The 27,228-nt window shown below is 38.0% G+C and overlaps 1 protein-coding gene across 6 annotated transcripts in view; it reads left to right on the top strand.

Moving 5' to 3' along the window:
* The window catches only part of GRID2 (glutamate ionotropic receptor delta type subunit 2), a 678,572-nt gene that overhangs the window by 530,309 nt on the left and 121,035 nt on the right, over positions 1 to 27,228 (top strand). For all 6 annotated transcript variants that reach the window (XR_003960108.4, XM_030271715.4, XM_030271714.4 and 3 more), the window contains exons 9-11: positions 6,628 to 6,729; positions 18,598 to 18,795; positions 26,768 to 27,080. Coding sequence is in view for 5 of the 6 variants with exons in the window: in XM_030271715.4 (XP_030127575.2) it covers positions 6,628 to 6,729; positions 18,598 to 18,795; positions 26,768 to 27,080 (613 nt within the window). In the remaining variant the exon portion in view is untranslated. The remainder of the gene's footprint in view (positions 1 to 6,627; positions 6,730 to 18,597; positions 18,796 to 26,767; positions 27,081 to 27,228) is intronic.

Genomic DNA, 27,228 nt, shown 5'->3' with positions numbered 1-27,228 from the left:
TTAAACTGTATATAAACCTGAACTTCCTTGGTATTATCAGTTACCATGGAATAATTTAGGCATCAGTGAGAAATCTTCCAATGTAAAAAGAAAGTCATATTCATGGTTTTTACTCTGTCAGTATGAAGAAATTTGTTAGCAAAGGGATGAATTCAGTATTGGGTCAAAGAACAGGCTTTTCTGAGTATTTGACTTTAACTGAAATATGGTGGCAATGGGAAAAGAAATCAACATCTGACTCATTATTTCCCCATGCCTGAGTCTTTTCTTCAGAGTTTTGCAAGGTTGTCAGAGGATGGAAATAAAAAAAAATTAAAAATTAAAAAATTAAAAAAAAAAAAAAAACCACCAGCAGGAAAGATGAAAGCAAAGGAAACAGGACTATATAGTAATTTATTTTGTTAAGTCCCATCTCCATCATAACACAAAAGGAGAAGGAGGAGTTGGGGGAGAGGTCTGCCTGAGAGAAAAGGAGATCCAAAGGCAAAGAGAAAGGGGAAAGGAACCAAAAATTAGTCAAAGCTGGATGTAGTGAAAAGTGATGTCCCTTGACCAATGCAAACCCTGAAAAAACAAACAAACAAAAAATAAAAACAAAACAAAATAGATGGGAAAAAGCCACAAGAAATGGAAAGGAAGATCAAGGGAAAGAAAAATAGAGAGAACAGAAAGCACATTGAAAGTACCCAGAGAAATGGATGGCAAAAGGTATTGCAGTGTAGCAAAGAGGAAGATAAGCATAGGGTAGGGAGCTGCTGGGAGTACTGAATTCACAGTAAAAAAAGGATTGAAGAAGGGGAAAAAAGGTATTTTCCAAAGATAAGAGAAGACAGAAGGGGAAAATGATAGATTAAGACCACCAAATTTCAAATGAAAGGGAAAGAAAAATAGAGAAAGTAAGCCAGAGATAAAGAGATGATGGGAGGAAGAAGTCAGGGATCATTAGAATGACACAGCTACCTTGGAGAGATGGTTCATTTTCTTTGAGATGTGGTGATTTACTATACATTTGAAAAATTATACCATTAGATTCTAGAAGCTTGGCCTAAGCACTAAGCATCAGCTTTGTGAATAAAGCATGCAGTGGGAGAACACCTATGAAGTCTGTGTTGTTTCCCCGTAAATTCAACATTTGCCAGTGGTCTAAAATACCCAATTGTAACTTCTGGCAGCAATCTGGGTCCTTAAGAAAACATTGAGCCAGGTGCTAGTAGGCAAATGAGCATCAGGTTGTAACTTTCCATTAGCTTCTTTATTTCAGTTCAGTAACAAAAGGAAATTTGAGTAGTCCCCAAAGCAGAATATTTTATTAACTCTGTTCAGTGTTATTCTGCCTTGTGCATTGGCTTTGAGGAAAGAAATTCCTACTGAGGTCATTTGCACTTGTGTCTATGATCAGTTAACAAAACAAATAGCTCACCTCTACTTCTGCAATTACAATCCTTAGCACACTGGATATAAAACTAAACTTGAGTATTCACATCCCCCTAACAGCTTGAAAATAACAGAGCAAGTCTAGGGGCAGGCCATTCCTTCTAGGCCAGAGAAAAATTAAAGCAATAAAACACACTGTACAAAATAATTAACTGAATGCACAGAACTATATGGATTTCACCACACAAAAAGTAGGAGAAACAAATGCTTCTATACATTATCCAATTGTTGAGCACAGTATCTTCTATTGATTTTAACAACTTGCTATTTGCTGACTATTACCTAAGCTTTGGTGAAGGCAGCAGTTAAATACAGAAAGCTTTTCTGCTAAACAAACCTATTAAGAAATAGCTGCAAAAACAAAATGGATCCTTACTTCTTTAATCAAGCCCAGGGGTACAAAAGGCCTCAGTTAACCACTGGCCACCAGACTTTTTTTGCACATTTGGTTGATCAACTGTTGGTTGCTGGCTAAAGAGCTGCATGGAAAGGACTCTTTAACCAGGTAACAGGGCATCTGACAACATTTTATGTGACTGACAGTATCATATTGACAACCAAAAGATATCTTTTATGGTGTTTCTTCTGTGAGACATACTTCTCAGTTGGGAGATTGCATTTTCACGGGGGCACTGGCATTGTGCCAGTGTCAAACCATGACAGTCTTTAAGCAATAGGATTTAGTGTCTGATTTCCCAGTTGCTGTTGGATATATTAAACAACAGCTGACAAGAGGCTCTATGCAAAGCAATTTCTGTGTTGTCCTGCTTGAATTTTGCCTAAACTGATGTCCTAGAAAATTATTCACCTTTTTCTTCATTATTTTTTTGTTGTGTGCCCCAGTTCAAGTCTTTCCAGCACTCCTGGGAGCTCAGATCTTCCAGCTGAGTGTCATTTTGTGACAGCTTCATGGGGTCTTTTCCATTTCTGTGAATTTAGTGTGCTTTGGAATGGAAAAGGGGGTTATTAATGCACATTTCTTCAGTTGAAGTTGGATCTTGTAAGAATTCAGTTCCTAAAGCAGGTTGGACCTGGGTGAAAATTGAGGAGGGAGTTTCTGAAGAGTATGTGGGTACTCCAGGCAGGGAGGCTGCTCTTGCTGTGGCTCACCAGCTCTCTATGAACTGCTCTCTCCTGGACATTTCTACTGGAAATATTTTGTCAGTCTGTCCATACTAAAACCAAGATATTGTTGGGATTTTTTTCTTTAAATGAAAGAGGAGTCAGTGATCCCAATGCCCTTATAGATTTGGATTGCAGATGTAGTGCAGTTTTATCTTTCAGATTTCCATTGTACCTCCTCTAGAGTTTTCTGCTTTTGACCCTTAATAGTACTGTGATAGTGCAGCCTGAGTTCCAAGATGGTTGCACTGGATAAAGCCATTCCTGTATATTTTCTGTGTTAATTGAAGCAACAGAACACTCTAAACTTTGATGTCGTGACAAGCATTTAAGTTACCCATCTGTATCTGTATTCTGGTTTTATTCATTTTCTCTGATCATCCTCAACTGTGACCGCACCAGGCCAATGTATTTTTCTTGATTAATTGACACAATCTGCACTTTGCTCTGCCAGAAAAAGAAGTGAAAGCTCTCAGATATTCAGCAGAGTTCACTGGTTGCGTAGGAAGTAGGGGAGGAAAACTGGCTGTAAACTCTTGTAAAGGCATTATAGACTTTAGTGTTCCAAGTTCCTTATAAACAATGAAATTGTAAGTACATATGAAATAGATTTTGCCTACTGTAATATTGATATACAAATTAAAGACCTTCCATAATTCATTGTTGATATAGTCAAAAAATTCTAATGAAGAAGGGAAGTAAATTTTTGGCTTTGCCAGCAAAACAGGAGAACAAAGCCCATTTCAACAATGATGATAGTGAGGATAACAAGCTGGGATGTGGGATGAACAGAAAGAGATTGCAAATTGGATATCAAAGGAAGTAGAAGACTGACAACTTTTCCATCTTCATCATATTACATCAAACCTAGCAATGTGAAAGCTGTCATTAGAATAAATAAAAGAAACTGAAACAGAAGTTCAAAGCACTATAAAAGATAAATTTTGGGTGGTATGAAGATGACAAGCACTGTGCTCGCTAAGAGTTCCCATCACCCATCTGCCCAAATCCACCCGAATTAATGTGAGATTCTGTTATTGTCTGATCTAGTCTGTCATTTCAACCATCAGAGAGAGAACAAGAGTAAAAGGAACTAACTGCAGAAGCAGCAAATGTTTTGCAGAAGTGGTTAAACGAGACAAAGCTGAAGAGGGAGCTTCATGCCACCCATCTCGATGTTTCTGCAGTAGATACATTTGCTCCTTGTTGCAATGACAAGCTCAAATTGTCATAAATAAATGTTGATTTGTTTTATCCTAATAACAGTAAGCAGCTCCCACTCAAAATCAATTTCAACTTTGTTGGCAAGACACTGCACATTTGTCTTCACCATGACTGAGCTGCATAAAGGAACAATTGAATTGAAAATTAAATGAACAATAATTGAAAATAAAAAGTGCCTTTTAAAAGGAAAATTAGTGCAATGCTGAATTTCCAGAAATGTTATGTTGGTAGGGGAGTTTTAAAAAAGGTAGGGTTGGGCTAAAAGCTTAATTGTATAAATATGTGCACATTAATGTACATAATTAAAAATGGACTTTAACTTCAAAAGGATAAAAGGGCTCTTCAGCAACTTCCTAGGGTTTTAGTTCTGGCAAAAGCAACAGAGTTTCTGCAGTAATTATACATCCAACACATTTGGATATGCTAATTGGATCTAAGTTCTAATTAGTTTCTTTGTGTGACTAAGAATGACAATCACTGAATTAATTTAATGCAGCTTTGTTCTGAACTTAGTACTGTTTTCACTATTTTTCATATGAAAATGTAGCCCATGAAATGTTTTGCTTTACAGGATGTCAGTGGTTTATCACGTACAAAGTGCAGTGCGCGTACATTTGCTGCATTTCACTGTACTGTTATAGGCCATACACTTCAGCATTTTAGGTTATTCAACCCAAAATGTTGCAGGGCTTTCCCAGAGGGGTGGTGAGGACCTGGAATGTGTCAGTAGTCCATCCATGACTAGAGAGCAGCTGCATACACTGTGGAGAACCAGAAAGAAGCAGGGGGGCTGCTATGATCTCTTGCTGGTCTTCAAGATTGGACAGAACATGAAATGGGGAAACTACATGGGGATAATTTGTGCTTTTATTTAGAAGCAGCCACAGGAAAGATGAGCAATTTCAAGAGATTAATAGGACATGTCCTGTTTTGTTTCTTCTTGTATCCTGTTGTTGCTTTCAGTTTCTCTGGGGTTTGGATCTGGTAGATCCTTGATTCAGTCACTACTTGTGATTACAAGTATGCTCAGCATTACCCTCGCTCATTCCCTGACTGTAGGATAACCATCCCTTCAGAAGGGCAAGCATTAGCTTGAGTACTCCTGAAAACAGCAGAGAGAAGTGAAGACATTGCTTTAAAGCCATCTTCCTCTGAGAAGATGGAACATAGAATCATGGGATCATTTAGATTGGAAAAGACCTGTGTGACCATTGAGACAAACTTAACTTGTCTATCATTGCAGAAAGTTTTAACTTTTTTACAATTTGAGAGATTCATTTCTTAACGAGGCATCTTCAAAGAAATTATAAGAATATATCAAAATTAAAAAATGTAGAAGTTGCTCTAGTCTAATAGGTGTAATGAAGAAAACAAGTATTTCAGATTACCCACTTCTAAAATTGTTAAATAACTTTATTTAAAGTTTGTTCTTTGTTTTCTGTTTCACTTTGAAAGAACTATGAAACACATATACAAAGCCTTTTCACATGAAGGACTGAAAATAACGATTTCTGTAAATTCCTGTTCAGCAAAACCCCTTTCTTTACAAGCCCTTTTAGATGGTTTGAGGCAACCTGCAATTTCTGTATATCTGCGTGAAATACAGCAATATTTTCCATGTTTTACAGTTTGTTTCTCTCAGATTATGATGTTGAATTCTCCAAGAGAATAGTCTTAGTAGAGGCCACTGGAGCAAATAATACCCTACTGATGTTCATCTTGGTTTACCAGACAGAGCAAGACCTTTTGCTCCTTTAAACAGGAGTCAGAAGATGTGCATCCCTGGAAAGGTTTCATTCACAGTCCATGGGGAAGGTGATTCAGGGCAAGAACTGGTGCCTGTCTCTTTGGCTGTGTCATGACTTCACATAGGCTATTGGTTTACCTGCCATAATTGAGACTCTGCTCCAAAGTCCTCTGAAGTCAGTCATTGTCCTTCTCTTGGGATCTGGATTTAAAACTGGTAATTTTGCAGGACAGCTGAGTGTGGTAATGAATTTCAAAAATGAAACTGGTTATCTTGGTGTGTGGTGCTAAGGGATGTGTGGTTGATTGATTTGTTTCTCTATGCTTAAAAAAAAGCATCTACCATCATACAAAAACCCAAGCAAGTTACATTTTCAGAGAAGCTGAACTACAAGTCAGTATCTATTAAACCTACACTGAAAAGCAGCTAACCCTAAAGACATTCCTGAGCAAAACCTTAATCCACAGAAGCTCAAGAAATGCAATAGCACAAATGCAAAGAATGGCATAGATGAATTTCTTTTTCTGCATTGTCTATTGTGGTACTCTCTCAATAGTGTGATGTGCCTATCCAATGGCCTTTTCCTCAATCATCTTTAAATGTGATTTTTAAACTGGCTTAAAATCACTGCTGTTTCATTACCAATTAGTAGTATAAGCTTTAATTAAAGCTGGTGTAATTCGTTTTGTCAGAGTTCCACTAGGAATGATGGGCTGGAGCAAAGAGCTAAAATGATGGTAGCTATTATTTCTCCAATTAGTGTATTAATGAAAGCAAGGTAGAGATATTGCTACAGCTACAGTACTTTTTATATTTTTTTCACTAATATTGCTATCCTCTCTTTTAAAGCAGTGCATATAACCCCAAATCCTGGATGCTGTCATCCATTGCACACTGGTATTTAAAATCAACACCTGATATCCTTAATTGCTTCATTTTCAATTTCAAGATGAAACTGTGCACAACCCATTCCCTGAGTTTTCATCCCATTGAGTCAAGAAGGCATTCTATTTCATACATTCCTGCTGAAAGACACCTATTAGGAATGACTAGCAGAGTTTTATGGGCAATGAGAAAATGATTTTTGTTTTCTCTTTTAGCTTGGCTGCTGGAATCCTGTAACTGGTCTGAATGGGTCACTAACTGACAGAAAGCTGGAGAACAACATGCGAGGAGTGGTTCTGCGTGTGGTGACTGTGTTGGTAAGCAGATGTTCATCCTTCTGCACTACCAGGAATGCAGTTTCTTCCTTTTGCCACATTTATTTATTAAGTGCACCGTTTTACCAAGAACATATAGTTGGTGTTAGAGGGTCTGATTTCAGCTGGTCAAAAAAACCCAGAAAGATGGATAATTTTCCACAAAATAAAATTATTTATCAGTACAGCACTTCTCAGACTGAATCAAACACATTAGAACCTGTTTCTTGCTCAGGCATATTCTAAATTAGGTAACACAAGCATGTGAGCTGATAAAGGGCAACTTCAAGTGTCCTGTTAGCTAAAGCTGCCTAGCTGAAGCTCTAAATGATTCCAATCACCTCAGCAAATTGTGTGCAGTCTAACATAAACTGTCACACTCAGAAAATATTCAAGGTCAGCTTAGGTCAAGTAATGGTAGTTTGGTAAAATATCCATTGTCCCATCCTGGCTTTTCATCAGCCAGGTTCTTCCCCTGTGTGCACATCTTATGTTAAGAAGAATTCTTGTTTTAAAGCTAAACTATGTCTACCAGAATAGGAATTTTTGTTATGAATTCCTGCCATAAACTTAGTTTGAGGAGAAGTTTTTAAGAGTAGGAAAAAAAATAAAGAAAAAGAAAATAATATGAGACATATAACCCTCTTTGGACCAACTCCCAAATACAAAGTTGTTCCAGGGCTGCAGAGCTGTCAAGGTTAGATTGAGCCTATTTCTCTCTTGCTGCTCTCTACTTGTGTTTGAGTTCAGTGTCCAAAGGCCCAGCACTTTTTTATAAAGAGAAAGAGTTTTCAGGGTTTGCATTTCTGACAGTGCACAACGAAGGGAGAGGCTCCATCAGGGGTGGAAAGTGAAATCAGCAGAGAATGTCAGTGCCATGGACAGAGCAGTTTCATGCCCCTCCAATTACTTTATGGGTATTTAAACACCTTTACCTGTCAGGGTGAACATTCTGTTCCAGCTCTTCATACATTAGAGAACTTCCTCTGGTAGTATCTACAAGACAAAACAAACCAAACAACAACAAAACAAATAACCCCAAAACAACAACCAAAAAAACCACCACAAACCTAAAGAAGAACCCAAAGCCAAACTAAACAACGGCAAAAGCCAGCCTAGGAAGAATGAATGCAGAGAAAAAAAAAAAAAAAAAGCTACCAAAACTAACAGACAAAAAAAAACCCCAACAAACACAAAACAAAAGAAAGGAGTAACAGAGAGGGAGGATTGTACTTTATTTCCATGTTCTTCAAAATAGCATCATGGTGGCAGTGGCTGGTCTCTGTTTTGCCTGATACTCCTATTAATTGGTTCAGTATAATTATCTGTTGACAAAAATGACCTGTGGATTTTGCCTAGAAAATAAATTTGAATTAGAATATTAGCACTGTTTTTAGTAATAGTTCTTCCCTCTCTCCCCAGTGTTCCTGCTTTATTCCTAGTTATCTTTGTTACCTTGACAGAGAGCTTCTTCTTTCACGTTATTATAGCATAGATATTTATCAAATTCCAAAGATACACAAAAATAATTGCCTATGTTGATAGGATTCTACAGTAATTATAAAAGCAAAGGCAGAAATTTAAAGTTCAACACAGCACAGGGCATTTCAGTCTCCTCACTAATTTTATATCTTCTGGGTAGGACAAAACTGGAGATGTGTATTTAACCCGTGTGATGAAAATGTGTGATTATCACCTTGTATGTGAGAGCAGGAGGGATTTCATCAATTAACTTTATTTTTGTGATGATCTTTATTGTATTTTCTTCCATCTTTCTCCTTGTTATTCAATTAAGTTTCTCTTAAATTTCTCTTAAATTTCTCTTAAATTTCTCTTAAAATAAAAAATCTATACAGACTGTGAATGACTAGTTATTGTTATTAATTCTGCCATTTTCTAACAGAATGATCTTGATCCAGGGAAAAAAGTGTTAAAATTAATAGTAATACCTTTGAATGTTAATAGGTTTCTTTTTCATTGAGAGTTGAGAAGTTTACATTAATTTGTAAATTGGCTTTGTAACAGTTCAAATCTCTCATGCCTTTTTAGACAGCACCCCTTCTCCTCTTCCAGTTTCATTTTGTCATGCCTTCAGGTTGAAAAGGACTTTTTTTTTAAACTGTAGTAGAATTTGAGAGGATAGCAAATTGCAACTCCTGGGTTTATATTGCATTATACTAATGAAATGAAACCTTCTGGAGTCTGAAAATCATAAATGATTGTGACTTATTTCCTCAGTCTTTCAAAAAGCAAATGCTGAACAATTCCTGTTATCCACATCCATCTACTAATTCCTTTCCCTAAGTTAATAATTATGAGCTATGTATCTGCAGACCTTAACCAAAATCTCTTTGTGAGTATAGCCCCCAACTTGAAATCATCTGGTTTCACTTGGCAGAGAATCCTGGCTCTGCTGCAGTAAATGTGAATGCTCTCCTTTGCATAAATAACAATAAGAAACATTTCTTTGTGATTTATTCTGAGGAGAACTATGGTCAAGTTTGTTTACACATAATTCAATGTTTCAATCTGAGTTAGATTAGTACCACACTTTATATACTTTAAGAAAAAGCTTATTTTGTCTAACCTAAATATCAAATATCTCTGTCTTGGACTGCTTCCACATATGAAGCTGAAGTCTGAACTTTGTGTTTGACAAGTTGCTCTTAAGTTCAAGTCACTTGATGGTGAATTTCTGAAATGTATTCTGAGTATCTGAAATGTAGCTCAATCAAAGGTCAGCATAGCTGTTCCCAACAAATTCAGTGTCTTGAATGAGCAATAGCCCAAGTACAAATTTAGCTCTATATCCATTTTGGCTGTCCCAATTTATTCTCCTTTTCAGTTGTTCAGTTTTATTGAAAAAGACCTAAAATACAGCCAATATTCTCATAATATCATTTTATTAGCCACAGCAATTACTGAGTTATTCATATGAATATTAAGACATTGAAAATGGAATGAGATTTGGTCTATTTGACAATGAATAAGCCAGCAGGTATTTGTAAAATTGTATTTTCTTAAAAAGCCCCTGTTGTTCAAAAAAGGAAAAAGTTTGAACTTCCCTGTTTTAAAGTATTAAAACTTTGACTGAAAAGTACAGAGCCTTTCCTGAAAGTGCATAAGGTATAATATCCTAGTGGTGCGAAAGATACTTGTGGCTTTACTTGAAAATTCAAAACAGCTCCCAAATAGTAGTATATTTTCATATCTGGAGGGTCCTGAGAAGGCAGGCAGGATAAAGGAAAGACAGATAACAGCAAGCCATGCTGAATTATGATTTGCCATACATCCCTGTACACAGTATTTCAAAAGTTATTACCCAAATTTCCTGCACAGAGCTACAGGTTGGTCACCCTTGGCTGCAGGTGTCTTCTGTGGGATGTGATGTAGTGAAAGGACTGGCAAAAGGGCAGACAAGAATAGAAAGAAAAAATAATTAAGAAACATCATTTGCACCATGGAAAATGTTATCATATGTGGACTAGTTTAATTCTCAGAGGTTGGTATTTAATTCATGAGCATTTGTTGCCCAGATTAGAAAAGAAAGAAATTTGAAAGCAGACAATGTCTTTAGGGACATTGAGCTGGCAGGAGGTCTGCATCTCTTCAGTCACTTTTTCTATTGAATTTACCCTCAGAGATGAAAAGTAAGATATGAAACTAAGGCCTGGTTTTAAAAGCTGAAACTGTCTTTGGGATTTGAATTCCAATACTGGCTTAAAGAAAGTTAAAAAAAAAAAAAGTTCTTTCTGAAGCTGAGTAACTTTCTGAGTGACTGGGAAAAGGACAGGCATAAGGAAGATGAAATAAGACAGTGTTTAAGCATATGCAGAGGAACAAACAGAAGTGATAAAGCATTAAAAATGTCAAGGCAAAAACATCAGTGAATGACTGTACAATAAAGATGAACCCCAGGAAAGATTATGTGCGGGATACCTCATTAAATATTGATTAAATATTTTAATAATGTGAAATAATCTGATAGATAATGCTTCTTATGCTTTCTCCCAATATTTTGGTGGTCACTTTTCTCACGCAGTCCTGATCCCATTCCCCCATTTTCATAACTGAATGCTATGAACTTCTGTAAAATCTCTTGATTTTATCAGGCAGCTCTATCTCTGTCCTAGAGCACAAAATCTTTTAAGAAAAATAATTGTAATTGAGGCATGTATTATACTGTACATATATATATATATATATGTATTTGCATATTGGACTACAGTAGTACCCAAAATAGTAACAATTCAAATCATTATTACAAAAGCAGAAACTAATATTCCTTGATAGAGGCAGAACCTTTGTATTCCTCTTCCAATCACCACACCTGTATAAGGGCCAAGTTTAAATTGCTACTGACTGGGCACAGGCCTTTTTTAATAGCTGGTTTATCTCCCTTTGAGCTACCTAGCTTGTATTAAAACAGGTCATAAACCTTACAGTTATTCACTTCTGGGATCATTCATTTGACAAGCTTTAATCTCACAGCCTGCTGGGAAACCCAGCACCTTTTTTTTTCAGTTATTGTAATTTTCAACCTGTTTTTCTATAGTAGCAGGTACTATATACTAGATAAGGTGGTTATCAAGCAATTCAAATGTTCTGGGACCTGGCTGGGGCCACAACTTGACAGCAAGATAGGTGCAGTGCCAAGCCTGGTAGGACCAACCTAACTCATCTCTATGTCAAGGGCTACCTCTCAGGGCTCTCTGGCTTTTATCTTCTCACTGACCCTTACCCAGCTGCTCTGTGGGCATATTTGCATTCCAGAGCAATTTCACACAGTTCACAGAAATTTGACTTTGAAACAGAAAGAGGCTCTTACTCTGGCTCTAATCATCCCTCCGTACTACATAAGGTAGAAAAGGAGGTGAACTGTGTGACACAGCTCCTTATGAACAGAAGCCCTTGCAAGGCTGCTGGAAGGAGTCCAGTGTAGTCGCCAGCAGCTTAATTTACCCATACCACACTTTTGCTAATTCAGGTATCGGAACTATCTGCATTAAAGCCACCATTGTACTCTTTAAACATACTCTAAAGCACTCCAATCCATTCCAAACTCAATCCATATTCCTGTCATATGGTTCAGAAAGAGCTGTTACCTACATTAAGTTATTGTGAATTAAAATCAATACACAAAGCTTGGCAGCATTGTAATAGACCATTGCCATAGATCACTTTGAAAGAAAATTTAGTTCTGTTGCTGAGAAATGGAGGAAGAGGGGCTGGGAAGAGGGGCTAACATTCTTTGTTCATTTATTGTAAATAAGACTAAACTAAAAATCATAATAAATCTGGAAGTTACCATTTTACTCAGGAGGGAAAAATACTCTTTAAAGTACTGTAACTAAAAAAGCAAATTTCACGTCAAATTGAAGATGACAATAAACAGATAAAAAAAGTGACAGACTACACACATGGATAAGAATAGGCCAAATGTAAAACCTCCTTAATATTGTACTCACTTTCTGGGATGTGAATGAGTTTTTTGCTGTAGAAAAGGTGACATTTCTGTTAGTATAACTGACTTTCTAATCAATCTGTTTGAAAAGCACAGGATCAGAGAATGGTGGGTTTCAATGCCAATACAGTTACACAGCCCATTGGCACAATATTTAGTTATCCAAGATCTTGTAGATTTTGATCCTTCATCTGTGTTTTAGTTTTATTAAGGGGTGGAGGCTGTGTTATGTTTTGCAGCTATTTTATTACTGCTGATAGTGGGAGAATTTCTGTAATGAAAGAATGAAATGTTTCAATTAAATTTTGGTCACTGTTTCTAACATGAATTAATCTACATTGTTGTTCAATTAAAAATAACAAGCTGCTTTGCAGTTCCTAACCAAATCAAATCCCCAAAACAGCAATCAATAAAGCAGATGAACAAATTAAGTATTTGGGACTGCATATTTCACCAAAATCTTTTGAGGAAGGAAATGCAAAATACCTAACATGTAAAAGGGGAGCATTCATTATTTTTTCAGTCAAGGAAAAAGAGATTTTGCCTATCAACAAGACAATAGCATCTTGTGCTTCAAAATATTTTGGTTATACCTTATCAGACATAATGTTCCTTGTTGGTTATAATGGCCGTGCTTGGTCACCCAGCAGCCATTGGAAGGAAGTTGAGGAATCTAGTAATAAGTGTGAATTTCAGTTTGGGGAGCAGTTTCTTAACATTTGGAGTTTTTAAAGTGAATATTTGCTTCATGAGATTGCCCAGGCTCAGCCTGGGCTATGGAAATCATTTAATGTGCCTGTCCACTATTTCTTGAGTCAGTGTCAAGCACAGATTGACAGTCTTGCCCACAACTGAGCTTCATTTCTCGCTTTCTTTTTTTCTTTCTTTCTTTTTCTCTTACTACTTTCAGTGAAGAAAGAGGGAAAGTGTAATGAATGTAGAGTCCTATTGAATGGAGTGTCGCTATGAAAGTATCAAATTCCAGTGCATTCAGAAATTTTTGATGACTAGACACAGAGGTCATTTTCATATGTATTATGAATTCTAACCACCCATAGAATTACCTAATTTCAAAACTCTCTTCATAGAATCATTTAGATTGGAAAATGCCTTTAAGATCATCAAGTCCAACAATTAACCCAGCTCTGCCAAGCCCACCACTAAACCATGTCCCAAAGTGCCACATCTACATGTCCCTAACATCTACAAATGTCTCCAGGGATGGTGACTTCACCACTCCCCTGGGCAGCCTGCTCCAAAGCTTGGCAGCCCTTTCAGTGAAGAGATATTTTTTTCCTAAAATCCAAAGTAGTTTGCCCCTGGCACAACTTGAGGCCATTTCCTCCTGTCCTATAGTTTGTTTCTTGGGAGAAGAGGCCAATTACCACCTCTCCATAACCTCCCTTCTCGTACTTGTAGAAAGCAATTATGACCCCTGAGCCTCCTTTTCTCCAGGCTAAACCCCTCCAGCTCCCATAGAGCTCCAATTTGTGTTGTAAATCCCAGTAGTGATTAGTTTCTCTAACCTCAAAAGCCATTTCTTTTACCCAGTATTTTCTGTATAGTGCCCTGGCTAGGAAGTTTCTCTCCATTCTAAGGGGTAAAGAGGATTTAGCTGGAAAATAATCCAAAGCTTTCTGGTTTGCTTTTGCTTTTTCATTTGTAAAGTACATCCTAGCTGTTTTAGCGTTTTTATATTTAGAACAAGCAAAAGAACTTCACAAATATGTGCAGCAGAGCAGTGTATCATAGCTCCATATAATTTCTATCCTGAAATTATTCTCAAAGCCACAGAATCCACACTTTTAATTGGAGAGAAAATCTGTCTTATTGCCCAGTGATCTCCTAATGACGTGGTGGGAGCAGGTGAAATTATGAACAGCTGAGCTGAGACCACTACTTCCTTGTAAACAGCCCACTAAACACAACTTTTTTTTTTCCCTGTTATGTATTTAATTAGAGTGCTGTGTTTAAGATCTGAATGAAACTTTTCTGTTCTTTCAAAAACATTTTCTGTAATTTGTCCAAAAAGAGAATTTCTTTACTAAAATACTGGATCTTTAAAACCTGATTTTCATTGAGGAACTAAAAGATTACTATGAAAGTTTGGAATTTAAAGTCACTATTCTACTGGCTAAAAATCATCCCAATTAGAGACTCTGGGTTTAGGGAACTGAGCTTCTGAAAAGCTATCATTCTCTTGTTCTCCCTCCCTGCCTCTCTAAGGCTGGAATTTATTGCTTGACTTTATCATCCATATCTGTAGCACAGCTACAAACAGATGTTTCTCTTTGATTGTCTGATTAATTAACACAACCAAGTTAAACTCAGCCTAATTGTTCTTTTCTGCTCTTTAGCTTGAGTATTACTCCTTCTGTTTCCAACCATGAAGGTCTTCTGTGCCCAACAGGTTTTCTTTCCTTTCCTACTTTTAACTTTATTAGGGGGTATAGTAAAGAATATAAAATGATTATTTCAAACCAGATATTTTATTGATATGCCTGAGAATTTAATCAGAGTAAATAAGAGCTGTATTAGACTCTTGAAGCATTTAGCAAATTGCCCTGGTTCTGGCCAGGACAGGGTTAATTTTTGCAGTAGCCAGGAGAGGACATGGCTAGAGTATATAACCTAGAGGACATAGGTTATATGCTGTGCCATCTCACACCAGTTTCCAAGGATGCTGGAAATGTTAAATTACATCAGTCCTAATATGTAGCATATTGTTAACCTCTATCAGTCTTAGTTTGTGACTTCTTTAAAATGTATGATAATAGTGAAATGAATGGAGATGAACATTTTCTTGAGCTACTTCTCCAAAGTACGTGCACTATCATGTCATATTGCCAATGTTTTCCCTTTTTTATATCATGTTGCCTTAATCTTGGGTTCACCTTTATGCTTCCTAAGCTGTGCTAGTCTAGCATTTTGCAGTTTCTCTTCCTTGGGGACATAATTGCCTCTGAAGCCAGACTTTGTCTTCCTACAGCCATAAAAAGCAATATGCACAGCTTCACCCAATATAACCTTCACCTGTTTGCTGCTGACTTTCTCTTTGCTGCAGGTGCTTTTGGCTGTGTGGTGCTTAGCTGTCCCTCATGGTTAACCCACAGTCCTGTGTAAAATCCACCAAGCCTTAAACACACCCTCCTTTGGGTCAGGACAGCACATCCAAGAAGAAGCAAGGCAGTGGTCACTGTGGAGCTCTTTTGAGAAGGAGCCCTTGTCACAGATTTAGTAGTGCTGCATTCAGTTGACATCCAAGAAGGGAGCATGTTGAAGGCAAAGCTGAATGAAAATAGCCCCTCTCTGAAAGAATATCCATTGAGGTTGCGTGAAAAGCCATCCCCTAAAGATACTGGATGTCCATGTGGTTCAGAGAGGCAGATCATCAACCTTGCAAAAACAAGAAGTTAAGGGTGTGCAATCCATTAATTTTCTTTTCTTTTTCTCCTCTGTCATGAAAGACTTGTTATGCTTTTCCAGATCTCCCTGGCTTTACAGGCTGTGAAGTCTGCTCTTGCCCCATAGAGGCTCGTAAGTCCCCTAGAGAGGTGTCTCCAAGAGGAAGAAAAGGAGAAACAGGAGCAGTGGCCTTCTTTGGATCACCTCACTGTATTCTGGAGCATTTTAGGTTTGAAGGGACTCTTGGGTGGCAGCTATGTGGAGCAGGGTAAATGTTAGGGCAGGTTGTTGGAATGCTGTCCAGGGGATCTCCAAGACTGACAATTGTATGGATTCTCTGAAAAAGAACTTCTTATATAGTCTGAATTAACACTTGCTTTGGACAGAAAATGTGTCAGGATTTTCTTGAATTTATTGGGGTAGAATGAAGCCTTCATCATCTGGGTGAATTTTTCCACCTCCAAAATCATCAGTTAGCACATCAGATTTTCACATCTGTTTTGTACAAGCTCATCGTTGTCCTCGTTGTTTTGCCATGTTTATTTTCTTTCTGCAAGTTTAACTTTCTCAAGGATGTAGACAATCATTTTAACACCCATGTTGTAGGAATGTATGCACCTTTCCATAGCTCCCGTAACACCCTCCCAGTGAAAAAAAAAAAAAAAAAAAAGAAAAGAGCAAATAACAACTGTCATAGTTCAAGCTGCAGCATTTATGAGGGGAAAAATATCAAGACAAATATTTTTGTCCTCTTTGGATGCATTCTCAGAAATTTTAAAAAATTGCACAAAATATCATCATGGCAGTAGATTGGTTTTGTTTTGTTTGGAATGTGATTAAAGAGTTTGCTTTTCCAGACTTCAACAAAAATTGCAAAATGTTAGTTGCTTTGCATAAAGCTGATCGACTATTTATATTTCATTATATATATAGGACACTGGACATTGGGATTTTTTGTAAGTCTCTCAACAGCAAACAATATTACATTGTTTAATAAAGGACTATTAGCTTCTAATAAGGATATTAGCTGTGACAAACTGCATTTTAAACAGCATATTAAATCACTACAATAAGCAACTGGATAGAAAATCAGTTTATGAGCAACTATTTTCAAAATAATTTAGTGATAAAAATTAATCCTTTCTAATATGAAAATTATCAACTTCTAAAATGTCCTTTGTACACATAAATATTTAGAATTTTGTACACAGTGTGTTTAGATTGATGAACTACCATTTTTATTTGTTGCAGAAACATTTCTTCCCTGCCATTTTGAGTCTATGTTATGGAATCTATCATTCACGTGATCAGCAATGCTGAATTCACTTTGTGCTCTCATTTAAGAGAGGCTTCCATCAACTTAGTCTCAATTTCTTCAATGTTCTTGGTATCTGGGCACTGGAAAGTTACTTTAAAAATTCATTTTACTTTCTCTCTTCCATTTTTAGTCAATTTCAATTATACTGGATAATATGGAAGAAAGAAATTCTATCTGACAACTAGAATTAACAACTTGAGACAATCCACCCTTAACTCTTTTTTTTTTCTTTTTTTTTTTTTTTTCCCAGGGCTGGGATTGTTTGGTTCATTTCCTCTTTCGTTTGGGTTTGGGGTTGGGTTTTTTCCTGGATTTCCTGGAGGCAGAAAAGAACATCCTGCCAATGCAGTCTGGTTGCATCCTTTCTTCTTTGGCAGCATCCTCAGCATGCGGCTGTCCTTGAGAATATTTGCTCAAGCATTTACAAAATATGCTTTCTTATTTCAAGAACATCCTGCCTGCAATTCAGTGACACCTGTTCATATATAAAAGGACATTCCAGCAAGCTAAAAATATTAGTGAGGTATTCTTCTATCTGCTTGTCAGTTTTGCAGACCAGGGCAAAGTGGTCAGGGAGTAGTTTCATGGGCTTGTCCTGGCCAGGCCATGACAAGTCAGAACTAACTTTTTGCACCTCAGAATAGATGCTTCTGTTAACCTTACACAAAATTACAGTACTATGTAATGAATTGAAAGAAAGACATGTAGCATATTTTAAAAACTACCTATGCATTACAGCACCGTAATGCTTTTGGGGATGATATAATATTTTGCTGTACTTAGATCAGGCAGATGTTTTCAGAGAAAATAAAGAACAAGCCTAAGTGAAATCCATCTATGGCAAATATATGTTTTTTGTCTTTAGAAATATTAACTGGTTTTTGTATCCTTTTCAAAATAAATGTGCAGGGGAATGTCTAGAGAATTAATTGTGCAACAGCAATAATAACAGAGCAGGGGCAATTTAATAACAAAATAGAGAAAACTATTACAAGTCTTTGGAAAAGAAAGAAAAGCATGTTGTTTGGAAATCTGAGCTTTCAGTATCAGCTTTTGCTGTCTATCTCTATCCTTTATGATGGTCATCTCTTAGATTAATATTCATCAATCATTCTCACAGAAAGTCTTAAGTCCTATAATTGATTATCCCTAAACTAATCAAATGGAGTTTCTTTGGATATAACTATTTAAATTTAACTGGCCTATATTCAGGTTACAGTAGAAGGATAAGAGCAACACATGTTTTTCAGTTTTGCCATGTTTTTCTTTCCTTACAACATGAATAATGGCTGCATTAGGTAGTGTTTGCCCAGCTAGTGGAAAATGGCAGTGCTGTAGAATCCTCCGTATTTATGACCAGACATTGAGTGTATGTCAGTCCTGCTGACCATAAGTGTGGTCAGCAGGCATTACTAAAAAGCATTCAGTTGAAATGTTACAGCAGAAGATCTATTTCTGCAATATATAATAGAAAATATAATTTCTCTGTTGAAGGCAATCCAAAACAAACTATCATTTCGTAGAATGTAGGGAGCACTGCTAACAAGGTGCTTTAGGAAAGTTTTGTGTAAGTAATATTTTAATAGTTCCTTTTTTAATTTAAAAAAACCCCAGCACCCAAACATGACATATAATTGCTTTATTAATAGATTCCTCCTTTGTTTCTTTTTTTTTTTTTTTTTAGGAAGAACCCTTTGTAATGGTGTCTGAAAATGTTCTGGGAAAACCAAAGAAGTATCAGGGATTCTCAATAGATGTGCTGGAAGCCTTGGCCACTTACCTCGGCTTTAAATATGAAATTTATGTAGCACCGGATCACAAGTATGGGAGTCCTCAGGAAGATGGGTCATGGAACGGCCTGATAGGAGAATTGGTGTTTAAGGTAAGGTCATTAATCATTTGCTAAGTAATAATGCATGATAAAGTTAAGAAATATGTGTTATATTCTGCTTGCATCAGCCAGTAACCTTTTTTTACAGGTAATTGATAACACTATGTTTATTTCACTTTGCCAGCACTTGAATAGTGTACATTGGACAGCACCAAAAGAGCTGGATTCTTGTTAGCAGCTGTTTAAGAAGCAGGGTGATCTCTTTTTTTTTCAACCAAAGTAAAATCTAAATGTAGTCAAATAATGGGATGCACAGCATCCTAATTAGTTTGGCAAGACCAGACACAAATGAGTTGAAGAGGCTGTTCAAAAGAGGAAAAATTGGTGTTGCAGTAATTTGTGATACATTACATAAATAATGTATAGCACTTAGAAAAATGTTGATGTGATGAATACATGAAGTATATAATCAACAGAAAATGTTTTATTGATATATAATGACAACACATTATGTAGATGTATGAATCAAGAGTAATATATTATCTATTCTGTAATTAATAAACCATTTAGTCTACTTAATTTGACATTAATTGTTCAATATTGTATTATAAATAAATTTAACCTAATGCATATGCAATGGTTTCCTTTTTTTCTTTTTGCCACTCCTTGCATCATATCTGTTTGGAGTTTCTCACATTGAGAGAGAAGAGACTAGGCAGACTTTATTCTGCTGGTGCCTCCTTTGTACTGTGAATATATGTATTTTATTTTCTCTTAATTAACATGTAAGGGTAGCTTTTACAGCTGTACAGTCCTACATTTGTTGTGCTTCCTTAAAGAACTGCAGTAGATATTAATGTAAATAACTTAGACATTGGCAAAGAAGTGTTTTTTTCCAAAAGTGCAGGTGGAATTTAATTTATAAGCACAGCTAACAGTAAGGAGCACCATGGTCAGGTACAGGACCTAAGTCTTTCAATAAAGGAAGAGAAATTTTTTTTTTTTAAAGAAAATATTATCCTTCATAGGTTAAAAATTATTGATAGGTTTAACCTATTCTGCCTTCCTGATCAGCAAGAAGCCTGTTGGAATGGAAAACCCAGCTACTCATACTGTACCCATATCACCTTTCATACACCTACGCTGTAATAATAAACTTCCTTTGCCATCTCCCTATGTCCTTATGAAGCTGGAAGGTGAAATTGTGTATTCACAGTTGTTAAGTTGGACATAGCTAGAAAAGTAGATTTTCCATCATCTTCTAAGCCTTGGCAACCAAAAATCTGTCATCTAATTTTGCGACATAACACTACAATGGCCCACTGATTTATTTTTAACCATTATTTCTGCCTCTAAATTTGATTTTATGCTACACCCTACTCTCTGCAGCACTCATCAGACCACTGCATTACACAGACTGGAGGGGTCTTAATTCTAGATGGTCTGGAAATGGAATTGGGCCTAGAATGTTTTTTATGTGTTTGTGACAGATGATTGGTAAGGCAGAACTCATAACTCAAATAGCTCCAAGGAATAAACAAGTACGGCATTCTTGTTCCCTTGGCAGGCAGGGATTCAAAGGAATAGCCATTGAAGGTGGTAACCACCCAGATCTCTAAATCCATGTCTCAAGTGCAACCGATTTACCAGCCTGCAATGATTTTGCTGTAAATGAGTCTTCATAGGTATGAAATCTTTCTGCACATCTACAGTGTATGAAGGGTTAATGGAACTGCATTTGGAATTTAAAACCCATGTTTTCCCTATACTGTGGCAGTCTGTAATTTTTCATCTTCCTTACCCTTATATAATTAATTAGCAGTAAATGATCACTGTGTCCTTCTCTCCCTTTCTCTGTCCCTCTTAAGGCAAAAGAACCTCTGGGCGAGCAGCCAGTGTCTATCTACCCCTTACCAAGTGCAAGCTGTTCTTGTAAGGCTGCTTTCTTATTTACTGTGAGCTGCATTCTGCCCCCAGAACTCACATTTCCATCCGCTTGGCAACTTTATAAGGGGAAGTAAAGGAGCAGAGAATAGTTTTAAATTAGAGACCTAACCTGTTTGAGACACAGCATTTCCTTGTTTTCCCAACCAAGTTGTGCATGATAGTCTGGCCAACAAGTGGAGGAATTCCAGAAACAGTGGGAGTACTCTTTGCCTGTTAGTATGTCAGCCAGGAATGAGTTCTGCAAGAAACAAGTCTCACTCAAGGATAATGGAAAATAGCTGCCTTCTCTTTTTTAGTGCACAGAATCATACAACCATTTAGGCTGGAAAAGACTTTTCAGGTCACAAAGTCCAACTGCTATCCAGCACTGCCAAGTCAATCACTAAATCAGGTCCCAAAGTGTGCGTCTACTTGTCCTTTCAGTACCTCCAGGAAGGGTGATTCAGCCACTTCTCTGGGCTGCCTGTTCCAAAGCTTGGCCACCTTTTCAGTGAATGAAGGTTTTTAACATCTCCTGGCACAACTTGAAGCCGTTTCCTCTTGTCCTATTTCTTGTTACTGGAGAGGTCAATCCCCACCTCATTCCGGCCTCCTTCCAGGCAGTTGGAGAGATCATCTCGTTGAGAAAAAGGTGCCTTTGGCCACTCAGAAGATGTGCCATATGAAATAGCAGTTGCTGTAGCAACCACATAATTTCTGTGCTCAAGATCAATATTCACTTGCTTGCATTAACCATCTTCAGCATGCAGCAGTCTCTGGTGCGGGTCCTGGTGCAGGGAGAGCAATCCCAGGCTGATCTTGTTTGCAGCAGCCCTGCTAGAGTTGGATAGCAGGGCAGGAGCCCAGCTGTGCCAAGTACATGCCCTGGGCCAGCAGCTGGCTTCACAAGCATAACATTGTGCCTAGTTCATTCTGTTCCAGCTTTGAAGACCAGGTTTCTGTTGGCTGCTAAAATAGGAGCTGGAATCAGCAGAACATAGTAAGTGGTCTTTAATTTGAACTTGGAAACTGATTCAAGCCTTCCCTCCTTTGTGATTGTCCAGACTTGTATTAGGTACACACTTGGTTCATGCACCTTTTCTAGTCAAAATAACCTGAATGTAACCCTGCTATACAAAGGTTTCTGTTTGCTAAACACCTGAACCAAGTGGTCTTCAGAGAATAATAAATGCTCTTTGAGAGAAGCACATGAGGCTCTTGTCCCTCTCCTGTCAAGTGACCAGGGCTCTCACTGCATCTTGTAGAGCTTCATCTCACAAACAGGATTAGTTCAGAGACCTGCAGCTCTCTGTGGAGAGGCTAAAACCATCTCAAGGGAGCAGTGTTTTACCACAAATCTTTCTCTTACTGTTAATGATCTGTCTTCTCACTGTGATTCCTTTAGTTGCCCTCTATCCAGATGGCCTGTATGACAGGCAAGAGAAGTGGCTAATGCCACTTCTGGGAGAGCACACTAGGCTTTCCAGCATGACTCTGGGCTTTCTGGTGATAGTCACATCCATCAACCTTTGCTATTCACATCTTGCCATGATACCTTGATTGTGAGGATTTTTTTTCCAGTGAGGAGCCGTGAGGAAGCAAATAGCATAGGGAAAGCAGCCTGATTCCACTTAGGCCCATCAGAAAAGGAAAAAAGATACTGCAAATCAAGCAGAAGCCTCTTGTGAGCCTCTTTTTCTATTGCACCTTCTTAAAGAAGGGAAAGACCATACAGGAAGGACAAAGTGATAAAAGAAAAAAATAATAGCTGAGTAAAAGGAGAATTATTTGGATCTATGTGTATTAACGTGAGTAAAAATGTCTCTCTGATTTTTGCATGTCCATATTAATGACTACATAACTTGGGACTACGTTTTATCACTTCTAGCATCTGTTGAAACTTGATTTAATATTGGAAATGGATAAAAGGCTGGCCCTCGCAGGACCAGTTCAGAATAGATGAATTTATTTTTCCTGTTTTTGATGATGAACCACAGGAAGATTGCTTTCCATGTGCATGAGATGTGCTTGCTACAGCAGTAGCTTAGGGACATTTCAGGGATTTCTAGGCTTTGGTGATAAGCTGGTTCTGTGACACCAGTAGCAGTGCTATCAGACCCTTTAGGTCTTTTCTTTCAGATTTTCTCATTCTGGTTATGTTGCTCTACAATGGCCTCAGGAGAACTGCTGCTAAGGAAGATAAATATAAATTTCTATGCAGGTCACACAGAGCAAAATAATGCCTTCTGCTGTTTTTCAGTCTGTTTCAGGAGTCACAGTTTCATTCATGAGAAATGTGTAAGACATATGATGGTTTTTTGATTTTGGCACTGCAAAAACTTAGTGGAGAGCTATACATGTTTATAATTCAGATTGGCAGCTTTATATCTAAATATTGACATAATTGCATGAATTTGCCTTTCTATCTCAAAAGCACTAAGTGAACCTTTACTTCTTCAAGCTGATGTCTTCTGTGATCCAATCTGACATGTTAATGACAAGCTTTTAATTTTTTTCATCTTCCAATTTTGAAACACGATGACAGAATCTATATGCAATCAAGGATGCTCACTATCAGTAAATCAAGTATCAAGAGAAGCTTAAGCTTGGTTTCGTGCTAAAAGCGTAGTTTTCTGGGAAACTGGTGTTTATGATCCAATTCAGGAAGTAAAGAATATGAGTTTATATATTTCAGTGTAGTTTTTTTTCCTTTTTTTTTTTTTTTTTTTTTTTTTAATTGAAACAGCTAAACACCTGAGTGCTAAAGAAGTCAGTATTTACCTCTCTCCTTTATGTTTTTCACTTTACTACCTCTCAAGATATAAAGACATATAGAAGCACAGAATGGCTTAAAGATCATCTCATTCCATCACCACTGCCATGGGCAGGACATCTTTACTTGATCAGGTTGCTCAGATGTAGGGATCACTGTGCTCCAGGACAGCTTTGATGAATGGAGACGAGAGATCTCTGAAGGCTGCTCTTAGAATATCAGGTTTATTAGGGATGGTGAAAGGTCTTGCTTGGAGCTGCCAGACGCTGCACGTGGCAAGGCCTGAGGGGATGAGGGAAGGGAGAGACAAGGGGTAGAGGGGATGCTCTAGGAGAGGGTGGAAGTCCTAAGAGGGGGGAGTTCCAAGAGAGGAGAAGTTCCAAGAGAGGGGAGTTCCAAGAGCGCATCTGGCCCCTCGGAGACCCCTTATCAGGGGGCTCCAAGGTGGGCTGGAACAGGACTTGGGCCAATGGGGTCACAGACACTTGATGTTTCAGGGGAGGGTTACAGGTGTGGGGTGAACCATACATTCTGGGGGGTGAGATGGAACAGTCCATTTGACTTTTGGACCTATCTGTACGTGAGGTTATTGTCCAGCCAGTAGGGGGGATCGTTTTCATCCTGGCTGTACTATTGTAAATCTTTTGCCAGGCAATTATATTTATTCATCCTTTCCAACACTCAGAGCCCTTCCTTGAACACTTCCAGGGATGTGGTATCCACAGCTTCTCAGGGCAACCTGTTTCAGTGTCTCACCACTTTCACAGTAAATAATTTCTTTCTAATATCTAATCTAAACCTACTCCCTTTCATTTTGAAGACATTCCCCCTCATCCTGTGACTCAAGACCACTGTAAAAGGTCTCTCTCCATCTTTCTTATAGGCTCCTTTCAGGTACTGGAAGGCTGCAATTTGGTCACCTCGAAGCCTTAATTATATATGTAGCATATAAAGTAGCAAGGCATAATTATATCACAATTGTTGCTGCAGTTAGAACAAAGGAAATGCAACATTTCCATTAGCACAATGTTGTTCCGCTGTCATAGCTGGTTAATAACTGGAGCTGAACCATAATCCTGGGGAAAGTGGAGGGACTGCTTCCCAGAGATGCAGACTAGAAGCAGTATTTCCATAGATACTGTGGTGTCTCATTCTTTTCTTTAATTATCATCAATTATTTAATGGGTGGGGGGCGGGGAAAGTGTTTTGCTGTAAAAAAGGGGAAAAAAGCATAAAGAATTCTATTGGTCATACAGTCAACTATTATTTGGTAAAAGTATCTTTACTGGTGTATGTTGCTTTTCAGTAGAGGATCCTTAAGCATCTTACAGATTGCAATTTGAATGAGAAACTCAATGATCTAGTATGGTAGGGAAGTATTTTAGTACTGACAATTAGTAACCCAGCTAACCTAATCAGCAGAGGCTGAGTCTAGGACTTTTTTTTCCACGTCCTCCTTTACCCCTAAATTCCTATTTTCTTTTTGATACACATTCAGGGGAAAGGTTCAAAATCTATGCTATTCATTAAATGCAATCATAATTTCTTGTTTGACAACTATTGGACTTGTGTATTTGTAAATTGTTTGAAAAACATATTTATGTTCACAGTTGTGGAAGACAATTCAAATGCTGACTGGTTTGCACCTTGCTCATTGGAGCTGGGGCTTGACTGTCAGCAGATAGTCACTCGTTGAGCAGTTTTGTAATGAGAGGCCAGGGAGACTCGGATAACCTGAACGTTTCCATGGATAATTCTAATTACTGACTGAGTTTGCTACTGCCCATGGGCAAAGGGCAGTTGAATCATCACTCACAAAAATGTTAGGAAGGGACCTGAGTGAATTCATGAAGCCATGCTTTCAGCTGTGCCCATCAACAGAACTTCACTAAGCACCGGAGAATTTAACACACAAATTATAGCTGAAGCTCTAATTCATAGCTTTTAAGAAAATCAATATTTTCCAACCCTTTTTTTGTCCAAATCATCAGGCTTCCAGCTAGGTTCTGCCACTTTCTCAAGCCAGTGAACAATCAATATAAAGTAACATCATTTAAACTGAAGTTTTAAGAGCACTGTGATTAGGAGTGTGTTTGTGCCATGGGCTGCAGAGTGCTTTGCACATCATATTAAAAGAGCCCAGCTGATTTACAAAATTTTCGAGTCAGTTTCAGCTGCCATACCTTCCCACTCAATAGTTAAAATCACATATCTAAGGAACTAGGAATCTCTGCCTTCTTTGAGCAAGAAGAAAGAAATTCAAGAGAGTTAATAAAATTTGACTCAGTACTTTCCATTTTTTGTGTTCTCCTCACCCTCTTCCAAAGGATCACACACTTCTTTAGGCAGAAGAAAAATAGAATAAATCAAGGTAGTAGAAGTTTAAATATTTTAAGTAGTCTTTTGTCATACTAAAACATCTAGAATTCAGTCTTATTGCACAGTATTCGGTGTTTTTAAAATGGCATTCATGTGCCTGTTTTAAATAATCTTTCTTGTTTTCAGTGAAGCTCTAATTGTACCTGTAAAAATTAAAGTAGCACTTGCTGTACTTGTGCCTGGTGTCCCTGGAGACCTAATACATACTGTGAAATACAATGATTAGATCAAGAAATGTTACTCATCCTCTTTTCATGTGAAATGTGTTCTTTAAATTACAAAAAAAAAAATAAAAAGGAAGTGGCACAAAGCAAGTCCAGGCTAGCTGCAGGACAGATTGGCATTGCTGGAGGAATTGCTTGTCAGTAGGATACAGAGGAATTAATTGTAAAGGAACTGCATGCAGAATCTGCCCTTCTGCATTTTAGATTTTGTAGATAAAATTGATATTTTATGGCATTTCAGGTGCTTCTAGGGTAGTAGCCCTTTGTCATGATCATCAAATCATGAAAATATTTTATAAATGTGGCTCTACTATTAGGCAACTAATTTCCTATGACTGGATCTGCTATGCACAAAATCTGATTTTTGCCACAATGGCAGGAATGGCTTTAATAAGCCAGGTTGACAAAAATGACAAAAGAAGAAATAGTTATCCTCCAGGTATTATCTGTGTTTGTAGTATTTTGATTTCTTGGACAATATTGACAAGGAGAGCAGATGTGCCAGAGTCCAGCAAGTGAGGTTTGCTTGCAGAAACTAAGACACGTGGTTGGTCTACCCTGCTCAAGCCTTGCCCACCTCTCTGTGCTCACGTACATGATGCTGAAGACCTCGGTCTCGGCATCTGATTCTCCCTAAGCTTAGCTGCTATAAATCACAGAGGAACAAAAATCTTTTTTGCAGCTCCTACTTAAGCACACTGTTTTCTCTTCCTCCCCTCAGAGAGCTGACATCGGGATCTCTGCCCTCACCATCACCCCCGAACGGGAGAACGTGGTGGACTTCACAACGCGCTACATGGACTACTCGGTGGGCGTGCTGCTGCGCAAGGCAGAGAAGACAGTGGACATGTTTGCCTGCCTGGCCCCCTTTGACCTCTCCCTGTGGGCCTGCATTGCTGGCACGGTGCTCCTAGTGGGGCTCCTGGTCTACCTCTTGAACTGGCTCAACCCCCCGCGCCTTCAGATGGGATCCATGACGTCCACAACTCTCTACAACTCCATGTGGTTTGTCTATGGATCCTTTGTGCAACAAGGTAAGAGACAGAGGGAGGCTCTGCCTCCAACAGAAAACCTACTTATCCTCCCCATTGCTGTAGAGACCCTCCTCTCCCCTGCCTCCCTCCCACAGCCCACAAGGAACTGGGAGCCTTGGAAAGCCTTGTGCTAGAAGATTTCCTAGAT

The sequence above is a fragment of the Taeniopygia guttata genome, chromosome 4, assembly GCF_048771995.1.
Source record: "Taeniopygia guttata chromosome 4, bTaeGut7.mat, whole genome shotgun sequence".
Classification (NCBI taxonomy): Eukaryota; Metazoa; Chordata; class Aves; order Passeriformes; family Estrildidae; genus Taeniopygia; species Taeniopygia guttata.
This window is presented reverse-complemented; position numbering and strand designations above follow the sequence as displayed.